The 26,363-nt window shown below is 46.7% G+C and overlaps 2 protein-coding genes across 8 annotated transcripts in view; one reads left to right on the top strand and one right to left on the bottom strand.

Annotated features, from left to right (window-relative positions):
- Positions 1 to 7,019, top strand: part of LEF1 (lymphoid enhancer binding factor 1) — a 127,121-nt gene extending 120,102 nt beyond the window's left edge. For 6 of the 7 annotated variants that reach the window (XM_060654471.3, XM_060654472.3, XM_060654468.3 and 3 more), the window contains one exon: positions 527 to 1,732. In XM_060654471.3, the coding sequence (XP_060510454.1) occupies positions 527 to 606 (80 nt within the window). In that variant the 3' untranslated portion in view covers positions 607 to 1,732. Of the gene's footprint in view, positions 1 to 526; positions 1,733 to 6,551 lie in introns of those variants that run through there. The other variant, XM_060654470.3, reaches the window with a different exon arrangement.
- Positions 7,020 to 12,122: 5,103 nt separating this feature from the next.
- The window catches only part of HADH (hydroxyacyl-CoA dehydrogenase), a 50,359-nt gene continuing 36,118 nt past the window's right edge, over positions 12,123 to 26,363 (bottom strand). Inside the window, exons 5-8 of the mRNA XM_060654476.3 lie at positions 23,676 to 23,765; positions 19,809 to 19,881; positions 13,928 to 14,044; positions 12,123 to 12,986 (exon numbers count right to left, since the gene is read on the bottom strand). Of these exons, the coding sequence (XP_060510459.1) occupies positions 12,868 to 12,986; positions 13,928 to 14,044; positions 19,809 to 19,881; positions 23,676 to 23,765 (399 nt within the window). The 3' untranslated portion in view covers positions 12,123 to 12,867. The remainder of the gene's footprint in view (positions 12,987 to 13,927; positions 14,045 to 19,808; positions 19,882 to 23,675; positions 23,766 to 26,363) is intronic.

Here is a 26,363-nt window from a genome sequence, read left to right as displayed (position 1 = left end):
GGGAAAGGTCAGTTTTACAGAATAGGAATTGAAGTCGGCATCACAAAAGTTCTCGGTCAATAGCATTCTGTGACCGATCTCCTCCCGTTTCGTTTGTTTTTTTCAGCAGCGACCTACATATATAGATGGTTTCTTCACAGTTCCCATCAGTCATTGTGAGGGACAGCGCTGGCCGTAGGTGCGTTAATGATAAGAGTCACTGCCAGGTCACTATAGTGCTAACAGCCTTAATAGCTCATGGTGCCTACCCTGCGCTTGCTCAGCACCCGGGGTGGTGGACGCATTCCCCGTCCCTGTGCACACACATACGCGTACATGCGACCACGGCAAAACTTCACCGAAGTAGACTTACTCTCCAATGTAGTGTGAGGATTTGGGGCTACCCTAGGGCTGCCGTTTTAGCCATCACCAGATCACCAGAGTGGACTATTAAATGCAGAGATCTCAAGACACATGCCGTATGCAGTAGAAGTTAAAGGCCTGTGACAAACGCACATTAACAACATTTCGTTTGTTCCTTCTTGAGGTGGAAAACGAAGCTCATTCCCAACGTGCAAAGCCAAGGCAGCGACCCCGGGACCTCTTCTGGAGATGGAAGCTTGTTGAAAACCCAGACTGTCTCCAGGGCTTGCCCAGTCGACCCCAATGGAGAATTGACACCACCTTCACCCTGAGGTCACCGCTAGAGACGCTGATCCATAAAGACAATCACTGCCAAACCCCCCTTCATCTACTCCAAGAGCCAAGTTCCGAAATCAAGCATAAAAGGTTTCCCAGCCAAGCAGACAGAGCACCTGAGAACGCTAGCAGGCTGAGCAGCTGCCCTCCCTCCTCTCCGCGTGCACTTCTCAGCACTTCCCAGAGCGTCTTGCGTCCACACCTGTAACCTTTTGGCAAGGACAGTAACTTGGCTACGTTTGCCTGCCAGGAGCAACCCGAGCCTGCGGCCGGCACGTCCTCACACCCCAGCGCGGAACTTTGTGGAAGACGTCCCTCTTTGTTTAGGTCTTCTTTTTTTTTTTTTTTCTGCCTTTCTCCTGAAGCTTTTATTTAACAGTGCAAAAGGATCAGTCTTGTGTTTGCTTTTTTTTTTTTAAACTTGAATTTTTTTAAATTTACACTTTTTAGTTTAAACTTTCTTGTTGTATATTTTGCTAGCTATGAGCTTTTAAGTAAAACTCAAAGATCTGGAAAAGTTGGAAATAAAAACGAAATGAAAAGAAGCCGCCCTTTTCTGAGCGGCATCTTTTCCGGCAAGTGGCTTCTCTGTGAATTGTAACAAATAGTGGCCTCCCGTCTTCGTAAGGTGTTTGATAGAGCTAAATAAATGTAACAGCTGAATCCACGCCGTGGGTAGCAGTTGGCAGTCCTATTTCATTTTCTTTTTCTTCTGATCTCCTTTGTTTAAATGGTAAACCTTGACACATACCGTCAGCAGGCCGGTTTGCAGTGAATTTTCCTTTCTTTCCTTTTCACCCCCTTGTTGTAAAAAGCCCAGCACTTGAATTGTTATTACTTTCAATGTTCTGTATTTGTATCTGTTTTTATTAGCCAATTAGTGGGATTTTATGCCAGTTGTTAAAATGAGCATTGATGTACCCATTTTTTTTTTTTTTGAATAACAAGGCACAGCCTTTGCCCCAAACTGCCATCTAACGTTTGTCATTCCAGTTTGAGTTAACGTGCTGAGCATTTTTTAAAAGAAGCTTTGTAATAAAACATTTTAAAACAACGTGTCCTTTTTTAAAAAAAAAAAAAAAAAAGTTCCTAACAATCACAGCTGGTAATGGCGAACTAAATCCATGGGCCAGGCCCAACCTGGCCTCGCCACATCAGAGGGGCGCCTTCCCCTGCCTCCAAGTCGTGCAGTCCTCGAAGGTATTTGGACGGCTTGGACCCCACTTCCTCCTCTCCCAGGTGTAGACATAAATCGGGGCCAGTGCGAAGAAGACTGTCCCCAGGATTTGGATGGGAGGGACTCTCTTCCTCAGCGCCTCAGACAGCCACCTGGGCCCCAGCCGTCAGCAGGCCTGGGGTCATTTTCCATCATCAGAGCTCCGCAGTCCTCAAACTGGGCACCCCAAATTGAGGTGTCCCTGTGCCCCCACTCTTGTCTCGAAAGCCAACATTTTCCCAGGTTTCAGTTTGTATTCCATAATCTTCCCTTAAGCTTTTCTCAGGCTGGTCTGTAAGTTGGTATCTGATTTAGCAAAAGCTACATACATTTTCAGTTAAAAAAAATCAGTATTTCGTGGCTCTGCATCCCTTGAACCAGTTTGAGAACCATTGATCCCACCGGCCTGACTGAAATCTCTTGCTGAAGTTGTAGCCAGTCTCCGTTCCCAACCCCCAGCACAGCTGGGGAACAGCTGGCCCCACACTTGCATTCACCCTGCACGGACCGCGCTTGAAGACTGCCATTAAGTCACCGGCCCCGTTTCTCTCCTCCCGCGAAGCGATCCGACTCCTTCCACCTTTCATCATCGGCCCTTTAATCATCTTCATTACTGTCCTCTGGAGCCTCTCCAGCTCCTCCTCAGTTAGTCCCAGACGCGAAACCAACCGGGGAGAACTCTATTCTGTTCAGGAGACGTACTTGTTACAAAGTTTTCAGACTCCTTTGAAAACCATCTGAGTTTTCTTAAGGTTCAGGAACCAAATGCCCTAAAGCTGCCATTCATGCTCTTCCCGGGAGTTCACTAGAAAATCCAAACACAAACGGTGCAGGAGGGGGTAGTGAAGTGTTACTTTGGGGGGGGGGGGGGAAAGGGCGGGGGGCCTTATGCCAACACGGTGAGAAGGAAACTAGCAACAGTCTGTTCACCCAGTACGAGCCGGGATCCGAGGCTGGGAACAGGACCCACCAAAGCCCACTCCGGCCCTCTCTCCGGTGGTTCCTTTATGTTTTTATGACAGAAAAGATGAGTAAACGGTGATGAGGAAATGGACTGTTTGGGTCCTCCGAGTCAGATATTCCTTCCACCAACTTGATTCCCTCCTAGTTCTCCATGTTCCTTCCAGAATAACCTGTTTCTCCCAGATATCACGGCTGCCCCAGCGTGGTGCTCGTTCCTGGCCCACTCTGCCAAACCCTTCTGCAGGCAGCACTTTGGGCAAGGGACTCTCTTCCTCTCGAGTCGGGAGTCTTCGAGAGGTGCAGCCTGACAGAAGCCACCCTGGGGCATCTGCGGGCAGAGGGACGCGCCTCCGGCTCTTTCTCTGTTTCATCTGGGAGTGATTCAGCTCCATTCCCTGCAAGCTCAGAGCCGAACTGTGTGCCAAGAGGAGGAGGACAGGTCAGCCTCTCTGGGAGCCCAGCCTTCCTCTGAGGTCACAGCTGGCATCCTGGTCCTTAAGAGGGGGTGTTCGAAACTCCTAGTTTTAGTTGGTTTGGTTGCTAAGGTTGCTGGCAAGGATCTGTCGAGCTGTTCGAAGGGGCCTTTGAACTGTTTCACGACTACAGCTGTCCTAAGTACAGTAATTTTTTCCCCCAGAGTTTGGTCTAAGGCAGCAACAACATGGAAACCTCTAATCAAGGGCCTGTGAGCAATAACAAGATGTCTGTGTGGCTTTCCTTCTGAAAGAGAAAAATCCTGAGGGGCTAATGCGTGGTTCTGACAGAAAAGAGAAACTTAAATGTTCCACACGACATAGTAGTTGTTCTACAAATTACGTTTACTACTCCTGCCACAGGGTATTATCTTTCATACACAGAAACCTGCGGAATGTCAAGAGCTGCCCTGTGAAACCTAGCTTCTCATTTCTGATAAAGGGTTAATATCCAAACGATACAGAGAACTCTGTAGGAAAAAAACAAAAACAAAAACAAAAACAAAAACCAAACTCTCTGATTAAAAAATGGGCAGAAGATCTGAACAGGCATTTTCTAGAGAGGACGTGCAGATGGCCAACAAGTCCATGAAAAGGTGCTCCACATCCCTAATCATCAGGGGGACACAAATCAAACCGCAATGAAAGATCACCTCACACCTGTTAGAATGCCTGTTCTCAAAAAGATAAGAAGTAAATGTTGGAAAGGACGTGAGCCCTTGGGCACTGGCGGTGGGAACGTGAATTGGTGCGGCCACCGTGGAAAACAGTGTGGAATTTCCTCAAGAAATCAAAAGAACTACCATATCCAGCAATTCCATTTCTGGGTGTTTATCCAAAGACAACAAAAACGCTAATTCAAAAAAACACATGCGCCCCCATACTCGACACGGCACTATTTACAGTGACCAAGATATGAAAGCAACCGATGTATCCATCTATGGATAAATGTGTAAAGAAAATACAGTATAATATACACAATGGAATACTATTAAGCCATAAGAAAAAATGAAATCCTGGCATTTGCAACAACTTGGCTGGAACTTGGGGGCATTATGCTAACTGAAGCCAGACCCAGACCAAATACTGCCTGGTCTCACTTATATGTGGAATCTAAAACAAAACAAAAAGAGCTCATTGATACAGACTGGTGGCTGCCTGAGGGGGGAGGTGGCAAGACATGAGTGAAGAGGGTCAAAAGGCACAAACTTCCAGTTATAATAGAAGTCCCGAGATAGTATGGTGACTATAGTTAATAATACTGTATTGCATATTGGAGAGTTGCTAAGAGAACCAGAAAAAAATCTTGTGACTATAGTGATGACGTGAACTACGCTTGTGGCGATCATTCCACAGTCTATACAAATATTGAATCCTACTATACACACGCACATAATACATGTTCATTATACCTCAAAAAAAAAACCAAACAAACAAACCTACCTAACTTCTAGGAATACATACATTACACCAAAATCTGAACTGCAAAACTGAATAGTTCGACCTCAGTTAAGCATTTTAATACTAAAAGAAAGACGTGATTCCAAATGTATTATGGACAAAACTAAGATCATTGGTGTTGGCCATCACCTAGCAGGTACCATTTTGCTTTTTTTTTTTTTTTTTTTTTTTTTTTTTAAGTTTATTTATTTACTTTGAGAGAGAGAGAATCCCAAGCAGGCTCCACACTGTCAGCGTAAAGCCGGACGTGGGGCTCGAACTCACAAGCCGTTGAGATCATGACCTGAGCCGAAATCTAGAGCCCCCCAGGCATCCCAGCAGATAACCCTTTTGGAAGCTGCTGTTCTAACCCACAGCCCTCCAATGGGAAAACCTCCATGATCTCGCTCTGCAACTAGGAGTTGTTGAGACAGGGAAGGAAGGGTGCACCAAGAGAGAGAGACAGAGCACGAGCAGGAGAGGGGCAGAGACAGAGGGAGACACAGCATCCAAAGCAGGCTCCAGGCTCTGAGGTGTCAGCACAGAGCCCAATGCGGGGCTTGAACTCGGGAACGGTGAGATCATGACCCAGGCCAAAGGGGGACACTTAACCAACTGAGCCACCCAGGCACCCCGGGAGAGCTGCTACTTCAGATAAACATTGCTGGCATGAATCAACCCAAAGAAAACTTTGTACCTGTTAGGTAATCTAGAATTTACAACTTTTAGTAAAACTTGAAGATGTTAACTGAAAACTGGCTGTTGCCCTTGTTGAAGAAGTAATGCTGATGCTTGTTGCCAGCAGGCCTATGGGCGGCAGTAATCTGGTATTAAAGATACAAATTGGGGGCACCTGGGTGGCTCAGTCGGTTAAGTATCTGACTTTGGCTCAGATCACAATCTCATGGTTCATGGGTTCCAGCCCCACGTCGGGCTCTGTGCAGAGCTTGCTTGGGATTCTCTCTGCCACCCCCCCCCCCCCACTTGTGCGTGTGTCCTCTCTCTCTCAAAATAAATAAACTTAAAAAAAAAAAAAAAAAAAAAAGACGGTGGATGTGCTCACTGAATACATTCTTCCTGAACACCCGCCAGTGGACTATACCCTAGAAAAATGGTTTCATGCTCTGTAAGACTGTCCTGCATCTGGATGTGTTCTCCTGTACAAGCGTCCTCTCCCCGAATGGTAATTTGTAGTTTTTTTCCTTTCCTTTGTTCTCAGGTGTGGACACACACTGATAAATGTGATAACTTATCTCAACTTCCGGTTCCCTCAACTTTCTTCCCGGGTTAACAAAGGAAGGGAAATGGAGGGAGTGCGGACCACAGCGGCTCCCTCGGGCAAAGTATGTAGGTGACCTCTCAGATGTTGCCCTGAGGGGTGTTTTAATCCGGAAAGGCCGTTTTGCAAACAGCCAGACCAAGTGTTCTTGCAGCTGTATTATGTGCGATGTGACCGTACTCACGGCAAGAAGATAGGTCTTACATTAGGGAGGAGGTGGCCCAGTGGGGAAAGCCCGGGTTTGGAGTCACACAGAGGGGAACAACGTCCACCTCCACCACTGCCCGGCACTGTGCACCCAGGCCCTCCAAGCACACTGGCTCCTGGGCTGCACGAAGAGGTGACTGACCTCCCAGAGGTAGGGGGAACGGGAAACGAGACAGCCGCCTGGCCCAAACACAGGAAATGGCTAAGAAACGCATTTCCCCTTGAGTTGTCTTGTAATTTGTTACTAAACATGTTTTGTCCAGTATAAAATACATTGTCTTTTTATCACCTATAGCCACAGAAGATATAAATCTATTTCTTCTGCCCATGGAAGCAGTTGGTAACCAGGAGTAACCAGTCTGTTTTGGACCAAAGATCAAGAAAATACTTATACAAAAAGGGCAGGATCTGGATTGTCCTAGATCTACACTGATGTGTTCATTTGACATTTCTCTTTATCATAGCCTGAGAGGTTACTAGCTAAATTAAGTAAGTTTCTGCTCTCCATTAAATGAATGGAAGAAATCAGTAGGAAATGTGTTATTTGCCAGATGGAATGAGAACACTGCATCCAAGTAGCAGACTTAATCTCACACCTGTTTTTCTTTATGATCATAGTGGAATTCGTAGATGACTCCTTTTCTTTTCTGTCTTTAACTTGTCTCAGCATTTGAACTCAGCAGAATCACTGAATTATGTTCTGTGCTGTAATGATATTTTCTCCCATGGAAAGAAGGTGTGAGGCAACCAAAGTAAAACAGAGTCCCACAAATTGGCCTATTTGTTGTCCCAGGTCTTTTTTTTTTTTTTTTTTTTTTTTTTTTTAAAGTAAGTAATCTCTACACCCACCGTGGGGCTCAAACTCACCACCCGGAGACGAAGAGTTTCACGCTTCCCCGACTGTGCCAGCCCGGCACCCCTGTCATTACAGGCCTTTTCAGTTCAGATACACATGCTCGATCAGAGAAGGGTAACCGGTTTTACAATCTAACTTGCCCCCCAGGCCCAGCTCTGGAGATGCCCCGCAGTGCTCACAAAGCCGGGCCTGTACGGTGCTCACCTGGGGGGCTGCAAAAGCCCCAAAGTGCCTGGTGAACAGTGTCGTTTGTTTCCCACGTGCCAGCATCTGGCAGGTGCCGCGCCTGCTCCAATTCAAAGACTCCAGTAAGCTGGGGCTGTTCTCTCTTCGGTGGCTGGTCCGAGGGAACACAAAGTGTCCAGGCAGCCCTCGCAAAAAGGGACCCCTTTCTCATGAGTTCTCAACCTGAATTATCATGGCCACTCCAACCTTAGTCAGAGACTTTAGGATGACGGTCTCTATTCTCTCCTTCAGGCTTTCCACCCTACAACAGCGTCTCTGTCAGCAGGCTGGGGAATATCCAGGGGTCCGCATCGGGGACCCCTGAGCGCAGAGGCCCAAGGGGCTCACTGGGGAGCAGGGAGGGGCCTGCAAACGACGGGTCCCGGGAGTGAGGTGTGCTGTCCCTCACTGGCCTCTCAGCCTTCGGGAGCAGCCCACGTTAATAAAAGGACACTATGAACCAGTTCTCTCTCCCAGCAGAAGGCAACCCTCAGCACACACAAGACTTAACAAGAAAGGAGGACAACCGAGAAAATCAATACACAAGCATTAATGACCCACCATAGGCCTAGGCCTGCCAGTTGTGGCAGAATCCACCCTGAGACTGGGTGCTGACGGGGAGATGTCCCCTGGACCTGCCCACACACCCCTGGTTCTCAGACTAGGACATGTGTGCAGATAAGCTCAAGCTTCTGCAGGCCACACGGACTTCAAGGGGCAGGGGCAGGAGCAGCCCTCCGCCGTTCCCCCGCCTCGGGCATCACGTATCAGCCTCACACCAGTGAAGCGAGAGCGTCTCCTGTGTGGGAGCAGCTGAGGGCAGACCACCTGTTCCCCAGGGTTCCAACCAGAGGGCTGGGCAGCACGGGACAGTGGCTTCCCAATCCGCCTGCCTGGCCCACCACAAGCCCACGTGGAGGTGGGAGCCATTGCTCTGCCCCCTCACCCTTCTCTAGAACCTTAACACGGAGGCTAAAAAGCTCTGGAAATCTGAAGTATATGCCCAAACCTCCATGCAGCTCCAGAGTGAGGCACTGAGGGCTCAGCCCTTCAAACTGCCCCAAGCAGAAAATTTACTTCAAACACTGTCTTCCTCCCCAGGTAGTAGTTTTTTGGAGGCTTCTGTTTCCGGTGTTCGAAACCTGGTATGTGAGTCCAGTGGCTGTTTATGAGGAGGCAGCAGGAGGCACTTCTTATTCCAGGGTTTTCTGCTCTCATACCCGCTAGCCCAAGAAAAACCTACATATTCTGCTGGAATATTCCAGTAAGTGCATCTACAGAAATGAGGCTGAGGTGTCACACTGATACAGCCAGAAGGCAAATACCCACCCCACTCAGGTTACGTAAGTAAAGCACAGAGGAGCTGAGCATCAGAACCCAAGTCTGTGGAATCCCCAAGCCCTTGGTTTTAATCGTTTATACTAATTCCGCAACAGATACAGTTGGTGAGACCCACATTCCGACACGCAGCCTCTCTCCTCGTTAAGGCCTGCATCGTTAACTTGCCGTGCTGCAAGGGGGCTCTGCCTCGACCAGCTCCATTATGGTCAGATGGAGTTCAGTTCTTCCCCTGTTCATACACCACCACTTCTCGACCCCATGTGTTAGAAAACTTCCCCCTGTGCACTTGCTTTTTTCCTGGGGCCTTAAGTCATTCACAGTCTATGGCTTATACAGTAAAAGAGGACTTAACCTGAGTGGCAGGCACCTCTTCCAATTCACCGAACGCCTCCCCGCGTTCTCCTCTCTGTTAGCCCTGACCAGTGCCTCTCCGAAGGCCTGGAAAGCCCTTCCGGAGCAGCTGAGGGTGGAGTATGGAGCGCTGGGTCTTTGTGCCCAGGTGGCAACAGCTTAACTTCCAAGGCTCTTTCATGAGTCTTGGGTGTGTTCTCAATCTTCGGCTCTCTCCCCACAGGTGTAAAATGTTTAGGACTCTGTAAGCCTAGAGGTTTCTAGGAGCCCGTCCTTCCAAAGCGGGCAGAGAGGAGGGAGGTGGGTCACAATTAGCCTATTCTGCTGTGCAGAGTGCTCAGCACCTGCATCCATCATCCCATTCCTTCCTCAACAACCTTGCAAGACAAGTTCCATCATTTTGCCCATTACTATATACACTAACAAGATGAATACCGCCATCCCCCGCCCCCACCAGGTTACACAGGTAAAGCAGAGAAGAGCCGAGCACTAGAACCCAAGTGTGTTTAACCCCAAAGCCCATGGTATTTATTAATCACTTAATACTGATTATTAATTCTGCACCAGATAAAGCAATGAATAGAAATGGTATCAGTGATGGGATTTTTCTGTCTTCCAGTAGTTGAAATCTGTTCTGCCACAGACCGATTTTAAAAACAGAATTTACACAACCAAATGCGCTGAGCATACAGCAATGCTTCCATTGTTCAAAGCATTTTTTAGATTGCTATTTATGTAGCATCAATGCCTATTTCCAAGAAAATTAGTCCCACAAAATTACAGCCGCAGCTTGTACTTCTGGTAGACTTAATTGGTTCCTTAGGTTGAAATGTTAGGGGGATTAAAATCGAGGGGAGAGAAGACAAAAGCTGGTTTCAAATGTGTGAAAAGTGTAACTCACAAACCAAGAGAGAAAACATAATTAGCATGTGTCGTATAAGCCGTGACTTACATGTTAGTCCTGCCGTCTCCAGTGATTAGTGGTTGAGCCTCCAATGTGCTTCTGAAAGCTGACATGTTAAAGAGTCAGAAAACTTATTGTGTAACAGCACCCAGTGGGGATCGTCTGGTGTACCACCAGATTTCTATATAGAAGTTGCTCAGTTCCCAGATCGGGTCCCACCTTACCACCATCCCTCACCATTTAACCATCCTCACATTGGAAATCTACCTTAGGATTGATGTCAAAAGGCGTTAGCCAACCGTTTTCCCCCGAGAAACTATTATTAACAGTGAATCTTACAGATACTAAAGGGCGACAGTTTTTATTTTACAAAGACCTCTTCAATAAGGACCAAAACCGTTCTTCAGAGAACTCCATCCTGCTAAGCACAACTGAAGCCCAGGGTGACGGCTAAGCTCACAGGCTCAGCCTTTTTTCGGCAAGCCATTTCATCAATTGTGTGATTTTCTTTTTAATCTCAGATGTTCGTTTCTTTAAAACATTTATTTTAAGTAGGCTCCATGCCCAATGTGGGGCTCGAACTCATGACCCTGAGATCAAGAGTTGCACGCTCCACCAAGTGGGCCAGCTAGACACCCCTCAGATGTTCATTTCTGTTCTAAGAATAAAAATAGCCTAGGAAGGAGTACAGGAGGGAAGGGGGAGAAAAAGTGTCCTCTGGACCCAAACCCTGGGTAGCTACTTTCCAGATCCCATCAGAGATCGCTGCTTGCCGTCTGGAAGGTCCAGATCTGGGGGGCGAGAAGGAATGGCAGCAGCGAGGCCGCCCTCTCTCCTGCACACGTGCTGCCAAGCAGCAGAGGTCACACACGATCCCCTGGGCTCTTGCTGGGGCTCAGTTTGTAACCACACGTGCGGCAAACAGGTGGCGGGCCCATGCTGGGAAGCAGAGGGCCGGAGGAGGCATTCCTTCTCTGTGGGGTCTGGGTGGGAAGCGGCTAGGCCAGCCGGACACGCAGAGACGAGGAGACCCAGACCCAGACAGCTGCCCCTGCCTTCCATGTGCCAGAGGACGTTCAAAACTCCTTCCCGGTCCCAAACCTGACGTATGCGACAGGGTTTCGGAAAATGATAAAAGAATGTTCGGAGGCCAAGCTTTCTTTTTGGTAGGCTAAACGTGCACTTAAAAACCTCGGCCAAAAAAAAAAAGACCACCGCGACCCCCAGCCTCACATCCTGGCAAGGGGTGATAGTCATACCACCTAGTTCTCTCTTTCCTGGAATTCAATGGTTGAGAGAGAGCCCTGCCATCTCCAGGAGGAGGGCCCCTGTCCTCCGAGCAATGCAGTCAGAGCAAGAAGGAAATAAAGTCTCCTCCTCAGCCCAGGGCTCACATCGAAGGTCAAGAACCAGCCTGAGAGTGAGCAGGGGCCGTGAGACCACAAGGGTAACTTCGGTGATGGAAAGGGTGGTGGCGTCAACAGGTGTTTCCTTTTTCTCGTTAGGAAACGTTCTAGAAGAATAACCTAAAAGTTTCCTAAACCAGGTTCTATGTGTGGTAGAAATGCATGTAACGTATTTACTTATTTTCCCATTATGTGCTACAGTTAGCTTCAGTAAAAAAAAAAAAATTAATAAGCTCTCTTTTTATCAACCATGAACTGGAGGGGGGAAAAGAAGCTCTCAACCATTAACATCGTGACCCAGGACACCAAACGAGGATGAGCATTCTGGGGACAGTCCTGTTTTGAAAGTCTGGATTTGAGATTTTCAATCTTGCTATTTTGTTCTAATCTGGACCTGCTACCTTGGGCACATCACTTAAGTTCTCTCTTTTCTGAAGCCACTGGACTTCAGGGTTTCTGATGTCTTTCCAGCTTTAAAATTCTATCTTGGAAGACACTTTCTCAAGCCAATGATTAAAAGAAGCTTATGTTACACTGTTTCTCTTTGTTGGCAAAGAAGAAACAGATGTTTCTAAAAAACTGTTTTCTGTGGCCTTATTATTGCTTTACTGGTAAGAAATCTGGAGTGACAGCCGCAGGCAGGTCATACATAAATGCCTTCTCTGGCCACTCCTTCCCCACCACTGCCACTTTAAAGAATAACAACAGGCCAAAGAAGATGCGGCATAGTTTTTGCCTAAATTACCAACCCTTACTTTTGTAGCCATTCAAGCATGTTACGACTTTAAAATTATACACACGTTTATTTCAATTCAAATTTTCACCGATTAAAAGATTGCATTTTATTAGAATCAATTTACAGGCAGTTTGCAGCAACGATTTCTCCTGGGGGAAAAAAAAGAGACAGACAGTAATCATTCAGACTTTGGATGTGAATGAAACCTCTTCCTGCAAACAAACACATGGAGGTATTCCCACAATCCAACAGGATGAGCTGAATAAAGACGTGACATCTTATGCCCAAAACGTAGGGTAAGGCCTGAAGCTGCAGGTAGCACACGTCCTCATAAAGGCAGGATGCAGGATGCAGGTGCCGCTCAGCACAGCATTCACAGGCACAGCACACACGTGTCCAGTGGCTCGTTCCTCTCCCACGTGGCAGTGATGAACACAGCACGCACTGGGAGGAAGTGCTGTCCCTTTTCCAAAGTGAATGAATCCAGGCAATTCTTTATGAAAATGATAAGGTTCGAAAGAAATGTTTGCTCCAAGGCACCCAGGGTATAAAGCTTTTTAGAAAATACACAGAAATGAACAGACTAAGAAAGGGAATTAGTTCTCAATGAAGAAATCTGCTATTATTAGAACTAGTGTAAATCATTACTCCAGATAGAGGACAATCAAAATGCACACAGAACAGCCTGTGCTGTGTGAGGGAACATCTGACAAAGAACATTCCCACGGGCACTTGGGGGAGCCGATGGTAGGTGCTTACAGGGGTTCTTCCCGGAGCCAGAGAAGCTGTGCCTCACTTGTATTTGTAATACCCTTCTCCGGTCTTCTTGCCAAGCTTGTTCTCAGCTACCAGCTTATTCAAGGACGGGCTGGGCTGAAACAAGGGGTTCTTTGCATCCATTTCATGCCACCCTATTGAGAGGAAGAGAAAGGGCTTAGGACGAAGCGCTGAGTTTATTTTTACATCGCAGCATTCCCAGGGCAAGTCTGGGGAAAAGGGTCCCTACTCTTATGTGGGTGAGCCCTGAGGCCACCACAGCAGAGGCAGGAGGCAGGCTGCCCTGAGGGGGCCGTATGAGCCCTGAAGCGGACGGACAAGAGAGTGCCCCAGCTAGCTCTACCCCAGCCCGTCCGCCTCCCCCATCTCTTCCTGGAAATTGCTAATGCCAGCGGTCCAAAAACAAAACCAGAACCAGTTATTCTGCTGGTTGGACCCCTCAGTGGCACAGAGAAACAACTGGAACGCATGTTAAAAATCTGAATTTGCTGCCACTGGTATTTTGCATCCTCATAAAATACAAAGTTCATGCTCAGTTAGAAGCGTCCTCGCTCCCAGCAAATACTTAAGTATTCTTTGTGAAACTTGGGAGCATGAGCTCCGCTCAGCTTCAGTAGCCCAGTTTAGTAATTATCTTTACCGTGTCCTCAGAGCCCCTCCAGTAAACTAGATACATTATTATCTTTACATGGCTGTGTAACTCTGTTGCAGTGGAGGTTACCCAAATCAGCATTTATGACACAATGACACGGCGTACCAATGTGAGTTTCCTGGCTGTGATACTGTACTGTGGAACCATTAGAGGAAACTGGGGAAGGGGCACACAGGGCCTGCCTGTGCTAAATTTGAAACTTCCTGCGAATCTATAATTGTGTCAAAATGAAAAGTAAAAAAAAAAGTTACCCTGTGAGGAGGCACTAGGCAGTCACATTTTTCCTTTTCCTGTCATCTTTTGACTCTTTAAGCTGGTGGGGCAGAACTTTGGAAGGTCTAAGACCCCTTATAATTTCTGTTTTAAATAGGCATTATAATTCATAGTTGCAAGAGACAGACGACAGAGAATTCCAATTCCTACCATCAATGATGAACTTCGTAGTATCCAGGCCCACGTAATCGAGAAGCTCAAATGGGCCCATGGGGTACCCAGCCCCCAGCTTCATCGCGGTGTCGATGTCTTCCTTGGATGCATCACCTAAGAACAAGAGGGCAGCCCTTGTTGATCAGTAAATACGATCAGTAAATTTACATGATGTAAATTTACACATTCAAAGCACATCCAGAGTCAGGATTTGCGGCTACAGGAAGATTTCATCTCAGAGGTATATGCCAAATAGATGGCAAGATTTCCAAAGCTATTCCACCAAACTATTCTGGGAGGTGAATTCTAGAGCACTGCTACATGGTTCATGGAGACAGAAGGCCCTGGTGGCCTGGAAACATTACTTATTTCTAATGGATTGGGATTTTCCAACTCTGGAATAATTTACTACACCATTTAAAGCTAGAGCATAATTTTATTGATAAATGGACTTTTTTTTTTTTTTAAGTTTACTTATTTTTGACAGAGAGAGAGAGACAGAGACAGAGCATGAGTGGGGGAGGGGCAGAGAGAGGGAGACAGAATCCGAAGCAGGCTCCAGGCTCTGAGCTGCCAGCACAGAGCCCGATGTGGGGCTCGAACTCACAGACCACGAGATCATGACCTGAGCCGAAGTCAGACACTCGACCGACTAAGCCACCCATGCGCCCCAATAAGTGGACTTTTTTAAAATAGAAAAGAACTAAGCTTTATATTGTTATGTGTATTGTATGCATATTTTTTCTTTTCCAGCTTTCTTGGTTTTACAAGTGATGAGTACTTCTTTACATTCACATCAACGCTTTAGTCAAAATGAAGTTTAAAAAGAAGCCCAAATCGGATTTAGAATTGCCAAAGCAAGTTTAAAAGTGTGTTTAGTAGAATAAGACAAGAGCCAGGGCGCTTTTTCGCTGGAATTTTACCCTTAATGATGGTCTTTGGGCCACAAGAAGCCTTTGAGAGAACTTGTCCCTTTTATCCAAAATCAGGAATGGGAACGGTCTGTAACATGTGACCATCTAGAATTCTGTTCCAAAGCATAAAGAAATGGCCAATTACAGCAAAGCTAAGTAAAAGGAGAAACAAGTTAAAATACTCAAGGAGGATCTCCTACCTAAATATTTAAGATTTTGAGGTGTGAAGAATAGGAACTACTTAAACATCTATAAAGACTATTTTTTAAAAAGCATATGAAGTACTAATGCCAAAGGAATTCGAGACAGTTCAAGGTGATTAAATTCCAACCGACTACTTCTTACGGGTGACATTATTAATGCTTCGGTAATTAGTCAACCAGAGGATGCTAAGAATCACAATGTGAGTTTCAGGCCATAAAAAGGCAAAAAGAACAGAAATCATTACATACACTAGTTTCAGGCGGCATCCTTCATTCATTCAACTTTTATTTGTATCAGTTATGCACCAGGCACCAGAGACTTGGAATGGGACGGAGAGGAAACAAGACAGGTACTCAAGCACTCCTGATACAGTGGGAGGACTCAGATGTGTAAACCAAATGTCCCACCAGGCCAGTGCTGAAGGTTCACGAAGAGCCACACCTCTGTGTGGGAAAAGGTGGAGAGATTTACTCGGAATGCCTACGTGTCATCAAAACGCACCACTGAGGCCCAGGTCCTGAAGGATGAAGAGAATCCCAAGGGATGAGTAGGCAGGAAGGGCATGCCAGGCAGAAGGAACAGCATGTACAAAGGACAAATGAACAGGGACATAGCAGCTGAGAAGTGGATTCTGCTCAGAGGATTTTATCAGACCCCGAGGCTTCTATGGCGTTAGACACAGAGTGCTAAACGAGGGCCCAGCACACTCTCTCCCTGGGCTTGGTACCCTCCCTCCTCCAACACCTGACATGTGCTTGGCTCAACCCCTTACTTCCAGCAGGCCTCCTCTGCTCAGGTGTCACCTCATACGAACGCCCTGTCCCCTCCCTGCATATAAACTAGCAACTGTAAGAACTCCAGGCTAGGACTCCCACCATTCTCTTCACTTTATCTTTCTCCGCGATTACTGGTCACAATGTAACACGTTATCAACTGGTACATTTACTGTGGCCTATCTACCCTCACTAGCATATAGGCTCCTGGGGACAGAAATTTCATAGCCTAATGGTTCCAACTTACCTAAAGCCATTTAATCATATCTATATTCAAGGACAGATAATGAACTCTAGAGACAATTCTGTAATTCCAGATTCAGAGACTCACTTGAAGACTTTTATTTCAAAAAATACTACGAAGATACAGCATATCAAAGAAAAAATCTAAACAGTGTTACCAAGTTGGCAACTCTAAAATTCCGAGTAATACAGAGCAAAAGAGGCAAAAAGAAAAGAGGGAGAAATAAGACACAGATTGGTGTGCCAAGTGGGAGTTAAATACAGCACTGTGTTTTAGGCCAATAATTCCTAAACTCGTTTGTAGAAACAAGCACTTTGCTGAGAATCTGACCCTTGCCCCAAATAAAACGCACATACACACAAAACTTTGCATCAGTGTCAGGAGGGGCCTCCCTACCTCTCCCCAGTTAAGAGCCCCTAACTCTAGACAAGACAACAAAGAAAAACTTCCTCAGTGAACTCCCAGACTTCTGCACGGCAGCGGCGGCGGGGACCAGGGACTTGCCCCGACATGTTTCTTCTGCTGGCTCATCACCACCACCTACCGACCATTCTTGGCATTCACAACAAAGTGCGGTGGGGGGGTGGGGGGAGGGGGGGAAGGCGGTGCGGAACAGCACCCAGGATCAGAAATCCCACACAGCCGCCATTCCTCTCTTCATCAACAGCCACCTAAGTGCCTGTCCTATACAAGCACTTTGGGGCCTATGAAGATGAGGAACATCCCAGACACTGCAGTACTGCAGCAAAAAAGAGTGTAGCAACAAAGGAAGACATGTGCCCTGCCACAGGGAAGAGAACGGCAACCACCACCCCGAGGGAGAGCCAAAGGGTAAGAAGAGTTAAAGAAACACAGGTTGTGTCCAGCTTGGAGCAGTGAGGATGGGACCTTCTGATGGAACGTGGGAGTCACGTACATGGTGAGGGCAGCAGGGGCAGAGGAGGAGGTGAGAGCAGGTTTCCTGGCAAGGGAATTATATATATTTAGTAGTCTACAACAGAAACACTGAGTAAGTCTTGAGCAGAGGAAAAGCAGTGAGCAGGATGTCACATGGTGACTGGCTAGGACTGGTGAAGACTAGGACTTCCCAGGGCCTGCCACCAGCACTGCCTTCCCAGAGGAGTTAACCATCTGGCCCCAGCACCCTGCCAGAGCTACCTGGGACCTGTAGGAGTGGGCATTTGACAGGTATGACTGTCTGCTCCTGGGTGCCAGACTGCTCAAAGATCTAGAGACAAAGCCCTGGCCCACAGGGACACGGTGACCGACTACACCAACCAGGCCTCAGCTACAGTGTGAGCAAACGGGAGCCACACAGAGGACAGAAGCCAAAGGACCGAGAAAGAAGGCCCAAAGAAGCAGCCAGGAGGCTGAGCACATCAGCAGTGGTGAGGGGACAGTGAAGTGCTCCTAGGGGTCACGGGGAGCTGGCGAGAAGTATGGGTGCAGGGCCCCCAGCATTCCAAGAGCTGCTCAGTTGCCCCGGAGGCCCGAGTGGTGACTCTGCTCTAATGCCAACACATCCTCCTGACGGGCCCCTACCGCTGTGGCATAGCACACACACCCCAGGTCGGTGGTATTTATCATGGACCAAATGTGCGTGTCCCCCAGAATTCACACGTGGAAACCCGGCCCCTGACGTGATAGTAACAGAGGTGGGCCTCTGGCAGGTGATCAGGATTAGGTGAGGTCATGAGGGTGGAGCCCGAGGATGGCAGGAGAGCCTGTGAAGCCGAGGATGGCATGAGAGCCTGTGAAGCCGAGGATGGCAGGAGAGCTGGTTTCCTCTTCCTGCTCCCCACCACATGAAAATACAATGAGAAGTCAGCAGCGTGCAGCCCAGGGAAGGGCCCTCACCAGAACCCCACCATCTGGAACCCTGGCCTTGGATTTCCAGCCTCCACAACTGTGAGAAATAAACGTCTGTTGTTTATATGCCACCCAGTCTGTGGTATTTGTGATACGGGAGCCCCAAATGACTAGGACGGTGTTGTACAGAGAAACTCTCCCCAGAGAGGTCTGGAAAAGGCTGGGCTAAACAAAGTCACGAGTGTCTTCACTGCACGACTCTGCTGCTGGACCCTGACACTCCCCCGGCTATGTGGGGGCAGGTCCGGCATGCAGCGTCTCCTCACCCTCCTGGACAACATGACAAATGAGTATCATCGTGACAGACGAGAGAGGAAGAATCCAAGACAGCTTCAGGTTTCAAAGTAGAAGTGATGCAGTCCAGCCAGCTGCTCAGTGCACTGTGCGGGCACACGGAGACACGGTGGGGGGTGGCAGCTAAGCACCCTGCTCAGTGCACCAGAAGAGGGGGCAGCAGCATGGGGCACGGGGACATGGTAAGGAGCCTGAAGTGTGTGACACATGGACCCCAGACATGACCCCAGACGTGACCCCAGCTGCTCTGGCTCACAGGCCCCAAGCAGCCGTGGGGAATGGGGCAAAGGGGTGAGCAGTGCTGGGCTGCTGTGGGCAGCACCATGGGCAGTCTAAGAACACATCCCCCTGGGGTCGGACCCCTTTCCGGCTTCACCTCACAGGTGGCATGTGACAGGGAGGGTCACAGGGCCCACTGCCAGTGCGAGGGGAGCAAAGACCAGAAAATGCCTCTCAACTTACAATCAGATACAAGGTATATCTGAAAATATATCAAAGTGACAGTATGTTTTGGTGGGGAAAAAAAAAAAAAAAAACCCATTAAGAGGTAGATTACCCACATGCTACATTCTAAAACATTACATTAAAAAAAAAAAAAAAAAACCTGCCTTTCAAAGTAGGGTAAAACACTTCACGCATTCTTTGAGGTGTAATTAGGCATATTTGTTGATAGATAAACACAGAAGTGTTGGTTTGATCTTGGAGCAAGTGTGGCAAATGCTTCCATAAAACAGAGAAAAGTTTTAATATTTAAAGCAGATTTTGAGGAAGCAAATGTGCTTTCATCTCTCTGGAAGAGCTGGTGTAAATATTTTGTTTCAAAAATGACATTCTCAAAGAGTGAGCATTTGTGAATGAAGTAACTGAAAACAATTACACTTGCTTTTTATCCAGTCCTATTAAGGCCTATTTGCCTCAGAAGCAGACATGATTGTTACCTCTCCAGAAGTGTGGTGGAGAAGCTAGGCAGGAGGCTGAATGCCATTTTATAACCTTGGACTATGTCCTGAGTTTTATATTTCTACAACAGGGGAAATCATTCTTTGTCAATCAACAAGTATTGAGAAAAGCATTTTAGACCATTCTTAAGGTTTAAAAAAAAAAAAATGCATCGCGGCATCATTTACTAAGGATGGGGAAGGTTCTTATAAACAGTCGTTGTCACTTACCTCCCACCACCTGTCACACTGTCACAAATTTTAGAACTTTAAGGAACTTTAAAGGTCCCCTAGCCCAGTGATTTTTACAGTATTATTATTATTACTATAAGCAGGAAACCATTTCATCAAAAGCAGAGATTTAGGATATAAATCCAGGCTGGCCACACACTTGCTCTGGCTGAGACTGTAAGGGGCGGGGGTCGGTTCCAGGGTCACATCTCAGAGGCTCAGAGGCCTCATAGGGAACCCAGGAGGCCCAGGGAGCACTATGACAAAGGTCCTAGGGTCCAGGGTGAGTCTGGTTCACAAAGCTAAAAAACAGAGGCTCCTCCCACACTGTGTGTGGCCCAGCCTTTCCTACAGGGCCTGCTTGAGCACTCCCAGTGAGCAGGTGCCCCCAGCCTGGGTTAGGACAGCTACCTCGTTCATGCAGCCTGATCGCTTCCATGAGGTATGGCACCAGGAGACGGTTCACAATGAACCCAGGAGTGTCCTGTTTTAGGAGAGAAAAATAAAAGACAAGGGAATTTTCACTGAACTTAATCTTTTGTGAAGTCACCAAACTGCCCCTTCTCCCTGTGCATTGTATCACTCACATTTATCAAGCTCTGCATTTTCAAAATGTGTTTCAAAATACCAGCACAGCCCTATTGCTATCATACATAATAATATATCCAACAATTATAATACTTGAAAAAAAATTCAAACCTAGATGCCCCCACTGCAGGAATAAAGGCAGACAGAGGCAGATAGGTCACTGGAAAAAACACAGCTTTGAAGGCAGGCAGATCTGGGTTCAAGTTTTAGTAGTTCCTGACTTTGTGACATGCTGAAATCAGTTTCATCATTTGTGAAATGGGAGTAATAATTTCCACAAGTTGTGAAGATAAATCAGAAAACACTAGCATGCTGTGCACATGGCTCTATACTCAAATGGGAGGGAGCCCTTTACTCCTCTCCTCTCCCACATCCCTTGCAGGAATCTAGAGAAGGTGTGCTCCCATCTTGAACAACCCTCACAGGAGCACTGCTTCCCGGGATCCCTGGAGCCATTCTTGGGCTACTCAGGATTTTCTCATGCACCAGTGCATGGAACATGGCAGCTGAGCTGGGGACAGGTGCTGGGACAGACAAGCAGATGCCCTGACACCCGCTGGCCTTTCATGGCCCCTGTATCCGGGACGACCCTCTTGCACTGCACACCTCTTTCATCCACTTGCTCCGCATTCACATTAATCATCTCTCCTGGAGGCCTACTGTGGGATTTGATTCCACCTACTGATCTCTTTGGGGAACTGTGGGGCAGGTTGGGGTAGTAATTTTTTCGGTGGTATTTATGTAAAGCTGATTTCCACTAAGTAAATGATGTAATTTTTTTTTTAATATATGAGGTTTATTGTCAAACTGGTTTCCATACAACACCCAGTGCTCATCCCAAAAGGTGCCCTCCTCAATACCCATCCCCCACCCTCCCCTCCCTCCCACCCCCCATCAACCCTCAGTTTTTAAGAGTCTCTTATGCTTTGGCTCTCTCCCACTCTAACCTTTTTTTTTTTTTTTTTTTTCCTTCCCCTCCCAGTAAATGGTGTCATTTTAACAAAAGGCTGTGATGTTCCTGCAGACAGAAATCCTCACTCTAGCCCTGGGCCTTGGGTACCATTTCTAGCACACACTAGGTACTCCATAAAGGTCTGAATGAAAGATGGCCTGCCTCCTGCATTACTCTCACAGCTAACCTGACTGCATGCTGTGTAAGCCAGGCAATAAAGCCATAGGATTTGTACCTCCTTTTACTCTCTACTACCCCAGTCCCCATTGGAACAAAGAAATGAACAAACAGCTTTATCAGTGTATCCACAGTTATATTAATGAAATGATGCTGACTTTATAACTAGGGCGAAAGTGCTTTTCAACTTCAAAAAGTTTATCGCAAAAACTGAAGCCGTGGTATATGAAGCACACATACACAAGGTTAGAAGTCGGAAGTACTCTGGGGAAAACATCTACTCCAATTATAATACATGGAGCTTTATACAAAGTTAATATCCACATAATGGGCGCACAGAGCTCAATAACCAAAAAGTGCTAAAATTCACAAAATATTCACACTTACTAGTAACCAAAGAAGTACTCATTATAATACAATAGCATTTTGCAAATAAGATTATCGGCAAGGGTTTTTTTTCCCCATAATACTAATATTCAATGCCGGTGATGATTCAGACACATACACTCTCACGGTATTGTTATGTCAACTAGAGTGTAAAGAGACATAGTCCCTTAATAAAGTAATTTAATTTTATGTAATTGTATACCTTAGACTTCTCATGCTCATTTATAAATGTACTTTGTTTACTTGCTATGTGCCAGTACTTTAAAAATATTAATCCATTTATTCCTGATAATAACCCTGTGAGACAAGCACTGTTACTACCTTTACAGGGAGAGGACACTGAGGCAGAGCTAGGTGAAGGAACTTGCCGGAGGGTATACGGCTAACAAGTGCCAGAGCCAGGATCTGAACCCAGTCGTGCTGGCTCCAGAGTCCACAGCCTGAACCTTTTTACACCACACTCTCCTCACAAAGTTTCACTATAAAGAAAGACACACTTCCAGGTGCATCAAGGTCATTCTGCTATTCTGGGTGTTGGTCTACTGCAGTCCTGCAGGCCACACCCAGCCCACAGCCTGCTTCTGTACAGTCTCACTGCAGCACTGGCCCTCGTGCCCACTTGTACTCTGTGCTTACGCCCCCCTTCCAACAACAGAGCCAGGTAGTTACAACAGAGACTGTATATTGACCATCTGGCCCTCTACAGAGAAGTCTGCTGACCCTTGTTCTTTGTGGCTGCCTTATATTGTCTGGATGCTTCACTGAGAGCCTGAATAACTGACCAGAAAGCTTTCAGGTATCACCTGGGGAAAGAGCTCTGAAATGACATAACAGGGGCAATTTTATTCCTACCTCCGCACCTGCTGTGGCCACTCCAATGGAAGAATGGATCATCACTCTCCACAAATTAATGATTATGCTGCTAAAGATAATCACTGGCTGTCCCTGAACTTCCACTTTCTTATCCAGCTTTTGACTTGCTACACATCAATGTTCTAACACCGTTACTACTTTCTGCCACTAACAAAGCATAAACCCGTAAGAAAGTGCAACTGTAACATCTGATGTTTGCTGTGATTTTTTAAAAAATCCACACAATTTAAAACAAAACAAAACAAAGAATGAGTGTTTAAAAACAAGATTCTGTAATAACACTCCTGGATTAGGGGGACTACACATGAGTCTGCTCTCTCAGGCAACGGGGTCCACATCGACAGATGGCTTATTCAGATGATTCATGAACGATAGGAGTTTTCATAGGTTACTACAATTCTGTGACTTCAAACTGGAGAATATTTTAGAAAGGAAAAGCATACTGTAAGAAGAACCACAATGATAGAAAACTTTCAGGTCAGAAAAGTAGACACATGCTTGTAAAAATCTGTAATGGTATGACACAGCCGCCAATCTAGAAAAACTGTCAAGCCACACAGAAGTGTAGCCCTAAGTTTTGGGAGGACTGAAGAGGAACGGCAGCAAATGGAGACTGAAGGAAATCAAAACAAAGTAGGCGACAGCAGCTGGGGTAATTTCACATATAATAACTGAATATCTCAAGAAGGGAAAAAAGCCCAGAGGCATGCTTCCCACTCGGCCATGCTTTTTAATGAAAAACAAGACACAAGACACGAGACAAAACCACAACACCGCATCCCTACATCCCTGAGAAACAGCTTCCTTCACACTACCTAGGAGAGTGGGCTCTTCCTCTCTCATCACATTCCTAACCACCTGTCATGTTCTTTCACCACGTGAAGCGCTGGTTTTCAGTTCGGGATGCAGGATGCATGTGGCTACCTGGCTGTGCCTCAAACACAGGCTCCTGGGCTCCCCTGAGCCCGCAGGGGCTAAAGCCAATAGGGTAACAGAAACCATTTATGGAAACACAGCAACTCGTCAACAAAGGCCAAGACCCAGAGAGAAGTTTTCTATTCAGCTGAAGCTCTGGCTCCATTCAGACCTCAAACTATCTACCTCATGGCCTTGGGCAAGGCTTAGGAGTCTGGCTCCCCTGTTGGCAAACTAGAAAAGAGCCCCAGCTTGCTCTCTGCAGCCCACAGACAGACCTGTCGTTAAGAGTTCCCCAGCTTTCACATCTTTCTACAGAAGAATTCCACCCCAATAAGTCAGTTCTGAGGAAAACCATCCCCCTTCCGAAGGTACCTATACCCTACCTTACAAGAAACAGGATGCTTTCCCAGGGCTTTGCTGAAGTCTATCAGAGATTCAACTGTCTTCTGGCTGGTCATTGGTGTCTTTATGACCTGGAAATGCAAGCAGAGAATTATGACCAGAGAGTTAGCAAACAACTGCAGTAGAACGACTCAGGGAGACATTGATGTTAAATGTCTACACACAAGGTGGCAAAGTAATTTGGGTTACAGAATAGAAGGATCTCAAGTCAGAAACAAAGAGTTTAGCAAAATGTTCACCTTAAGACAGTGAAGTACCACACAGAATGTACAAAATCAAGGCTTAAAATATATATGTGTAGGGGTGCCCAGGTGGCTCAGTCAATTAAGCATCCAACTTCAGCTCAGGTCATGATCTCGTAGTTCATGAGTTCGAACCCCACATTGGGCTCCCTGCTGACTGTGCAGAGCCTGCTTTGGATCCTCTGTCTCCCTCTCTCTCTGCCCACCCTCCTGTCAAAAATAAAAATAAAGCATTAAAAAAATTTTTTTTCTTAAACAAAAATATAAACGTGTATGTGTGTAGGAGAGTTTTACAGACTTTGTCCCTGTGAAAGACCTGGGTTCGAATCCCCATCACACCATACTGGCTCTGTGACCCTGGGCAAGTTTCTCGAAAGGACACTGAATTCACTCTATGAGCTCAAGGAGTTGAGGTCAGGCGACAATGGAATTAGGAGGAAAAACATTAAGTGCAGCTCCTAGGAGGTATAAAGTGCTCAGTAAATGCTGGCTTTTGTTACTCTTTTAATTGCTACTGTCGGTTACTTCAGGGAGGTGGGCGGAAGTCTCCGGAATAGAAGAACTGCCCTTAAAGTACTCTGCCTGGAGTACCACTTTCTCTCAGTCTGGATGAGGAGGGTGTGCCCCTGCCCCAGGAGAGCACAGTCACAGGTCTCTCTGACTCTAAGATGAGTATCCCTCCCCAGCAGTCCACCCTCTCCCACAGGCACCCCAAAGCCCACCGGCTTCTTTCGCATCAGAACAGGCTCATCCCACAGAGGAAAGTCTTCATTTCCAGCAAACATGGGCCCAAAGCTGGGCCTGCCTCCTGATAGGCCCTGGGCCCATGAGGTGCCGTGCCAGGGGTACGACCACCACCCCACTCACAGTGGCCTGGCCCTCCAGGAGGTGGTACCAAGCACCATGCCGGGCAGTCAGCCCCCAGGACACATTTAGAGAATTCACCTGTCAGGAACTAGATTTTGGCAAACAGAGAGAGACCTAGGTTAATTTATTTAAATGCCAGTTAAGGAACTTCAACAAGAGTCAAAGCAAACAGGCTTGGCTTCTACATTAGACCCTTTATATGAGGTCAGACAACTCCGTCAGCCCCCGCGCCTCACCTCTCTACTATGCAACGGGGTAATGATACTTGACACATCATCCATCTTGTAAGAGGGCTGTGTGGCTTAATGAGCTAGTATCTGTGCAGGATGAAAGGTGCTCTACAAATGAAGAGAATCATCATCGTCCACGTTTAATGTGATCACAGCTTGGGGTGTGGTGGTATGTTAGGACACTAAGGGAAGTAAAGGAGTAGCACAGAAAAAAGCACCACGAAGATGGGGAGGAGGGATGGGATGAGATGGGCCAGAGGTCTGCCCTGCAAACACCATAAATCAAACAGCACCAAGAGTTATTCAAAATGAAGTGGGAAAAGGTCTCCAACAGAACCCCATAGATTGAACTAGGACAAAGGTTGCTAATTACAGAGTTTCAAACATAATTTGCCGGTTTAAAAGGAGGATGCATATTTAACCACCCATTCAACAAACAGCAATGTCCTATAGATATTCTGCTTATAGTTCCAATATAGACTGGAAAAAATATATACACACATATATAAGTCCAGTCCCAAGTAACGAAGAGCTGCTCAACTCAGGATAGGATTCATTTTCATGCTCACCACCAGCAACACATATGCAAACACCCAAGAATAAAAAAATGAATAAAGAGCACTTTTAGAAAACATTTTCTAGAAAATGGTAACATTTGCTAAGCATTGGCTGTTAACAACAAATGTGCTACATTTCCAAATACATAGATGGACATTATTAGATAAATGCAGTTGAAAACAGCATTATTACTGTTTGAAGTAAATCTATAAAATGTGTCTTTATCTCCAAAACACATGTACTGATACAGTAACTAAAGACAGTAATTAGATCCTAAGCACTGAAATGTTGAAAATCCATTCTGTCTCTTTGCTCTTTTCTGCATAAGGATAAACGAAGTTTCTTTCATTCCCCCCTCCCCTCCAATCCTTAACTTCTTCAAAAACAGCCAAAGTGGGAGTACACTGGAAGAAGCTGAGAAGCAACGTTAGCGGAACGGATAAATTCCTATGGCAGATGGGTCAAGAGCTGTCTAACCACAAGGAAATCTATAGTCATCACTCAACTAGAGGCAAAAGCTTACGAGGGGTGGGGGTGGGGGTGGGGGCGGGGGCATGCAGGATGAAGGAGGGAAAGCGCTGGGAGGAGAAAGCAGACCCTGAGACTCTCCCAGGGAGCCCCGGAAACCTCCCCCCACCCAGGTCTGCCTGGCTCCACATCCCCCACACTTCGCACGACAATAACTCTTCAGCCTCAGAACAAATGCTTAATAGCGCTGCTCCTCAGACCCTGTAATTAGCCCCCTGTAAAAGGCAAGCTGCCACATTTCAGG

Source organism: Panthera onca, chromosome B1 (assembly GCF_046562875.1).
Source record: "Panthera onca isolate mPanOnc1 chromosome B1, mPanOnc1 haplotype 2, whole genome shotgun sequence".
Classification (NCBI taxonomy): Eukaryota; Metazoa; Chordata; class Mammalia; order Carnivora; family Felidae; genus Panthera; species Panthera onca.
The sequence above is the reverse complement of the archived record's forward strand: the minus strand, read 5'-3'. Positions and strand labels throughout refer to the sequence as shown.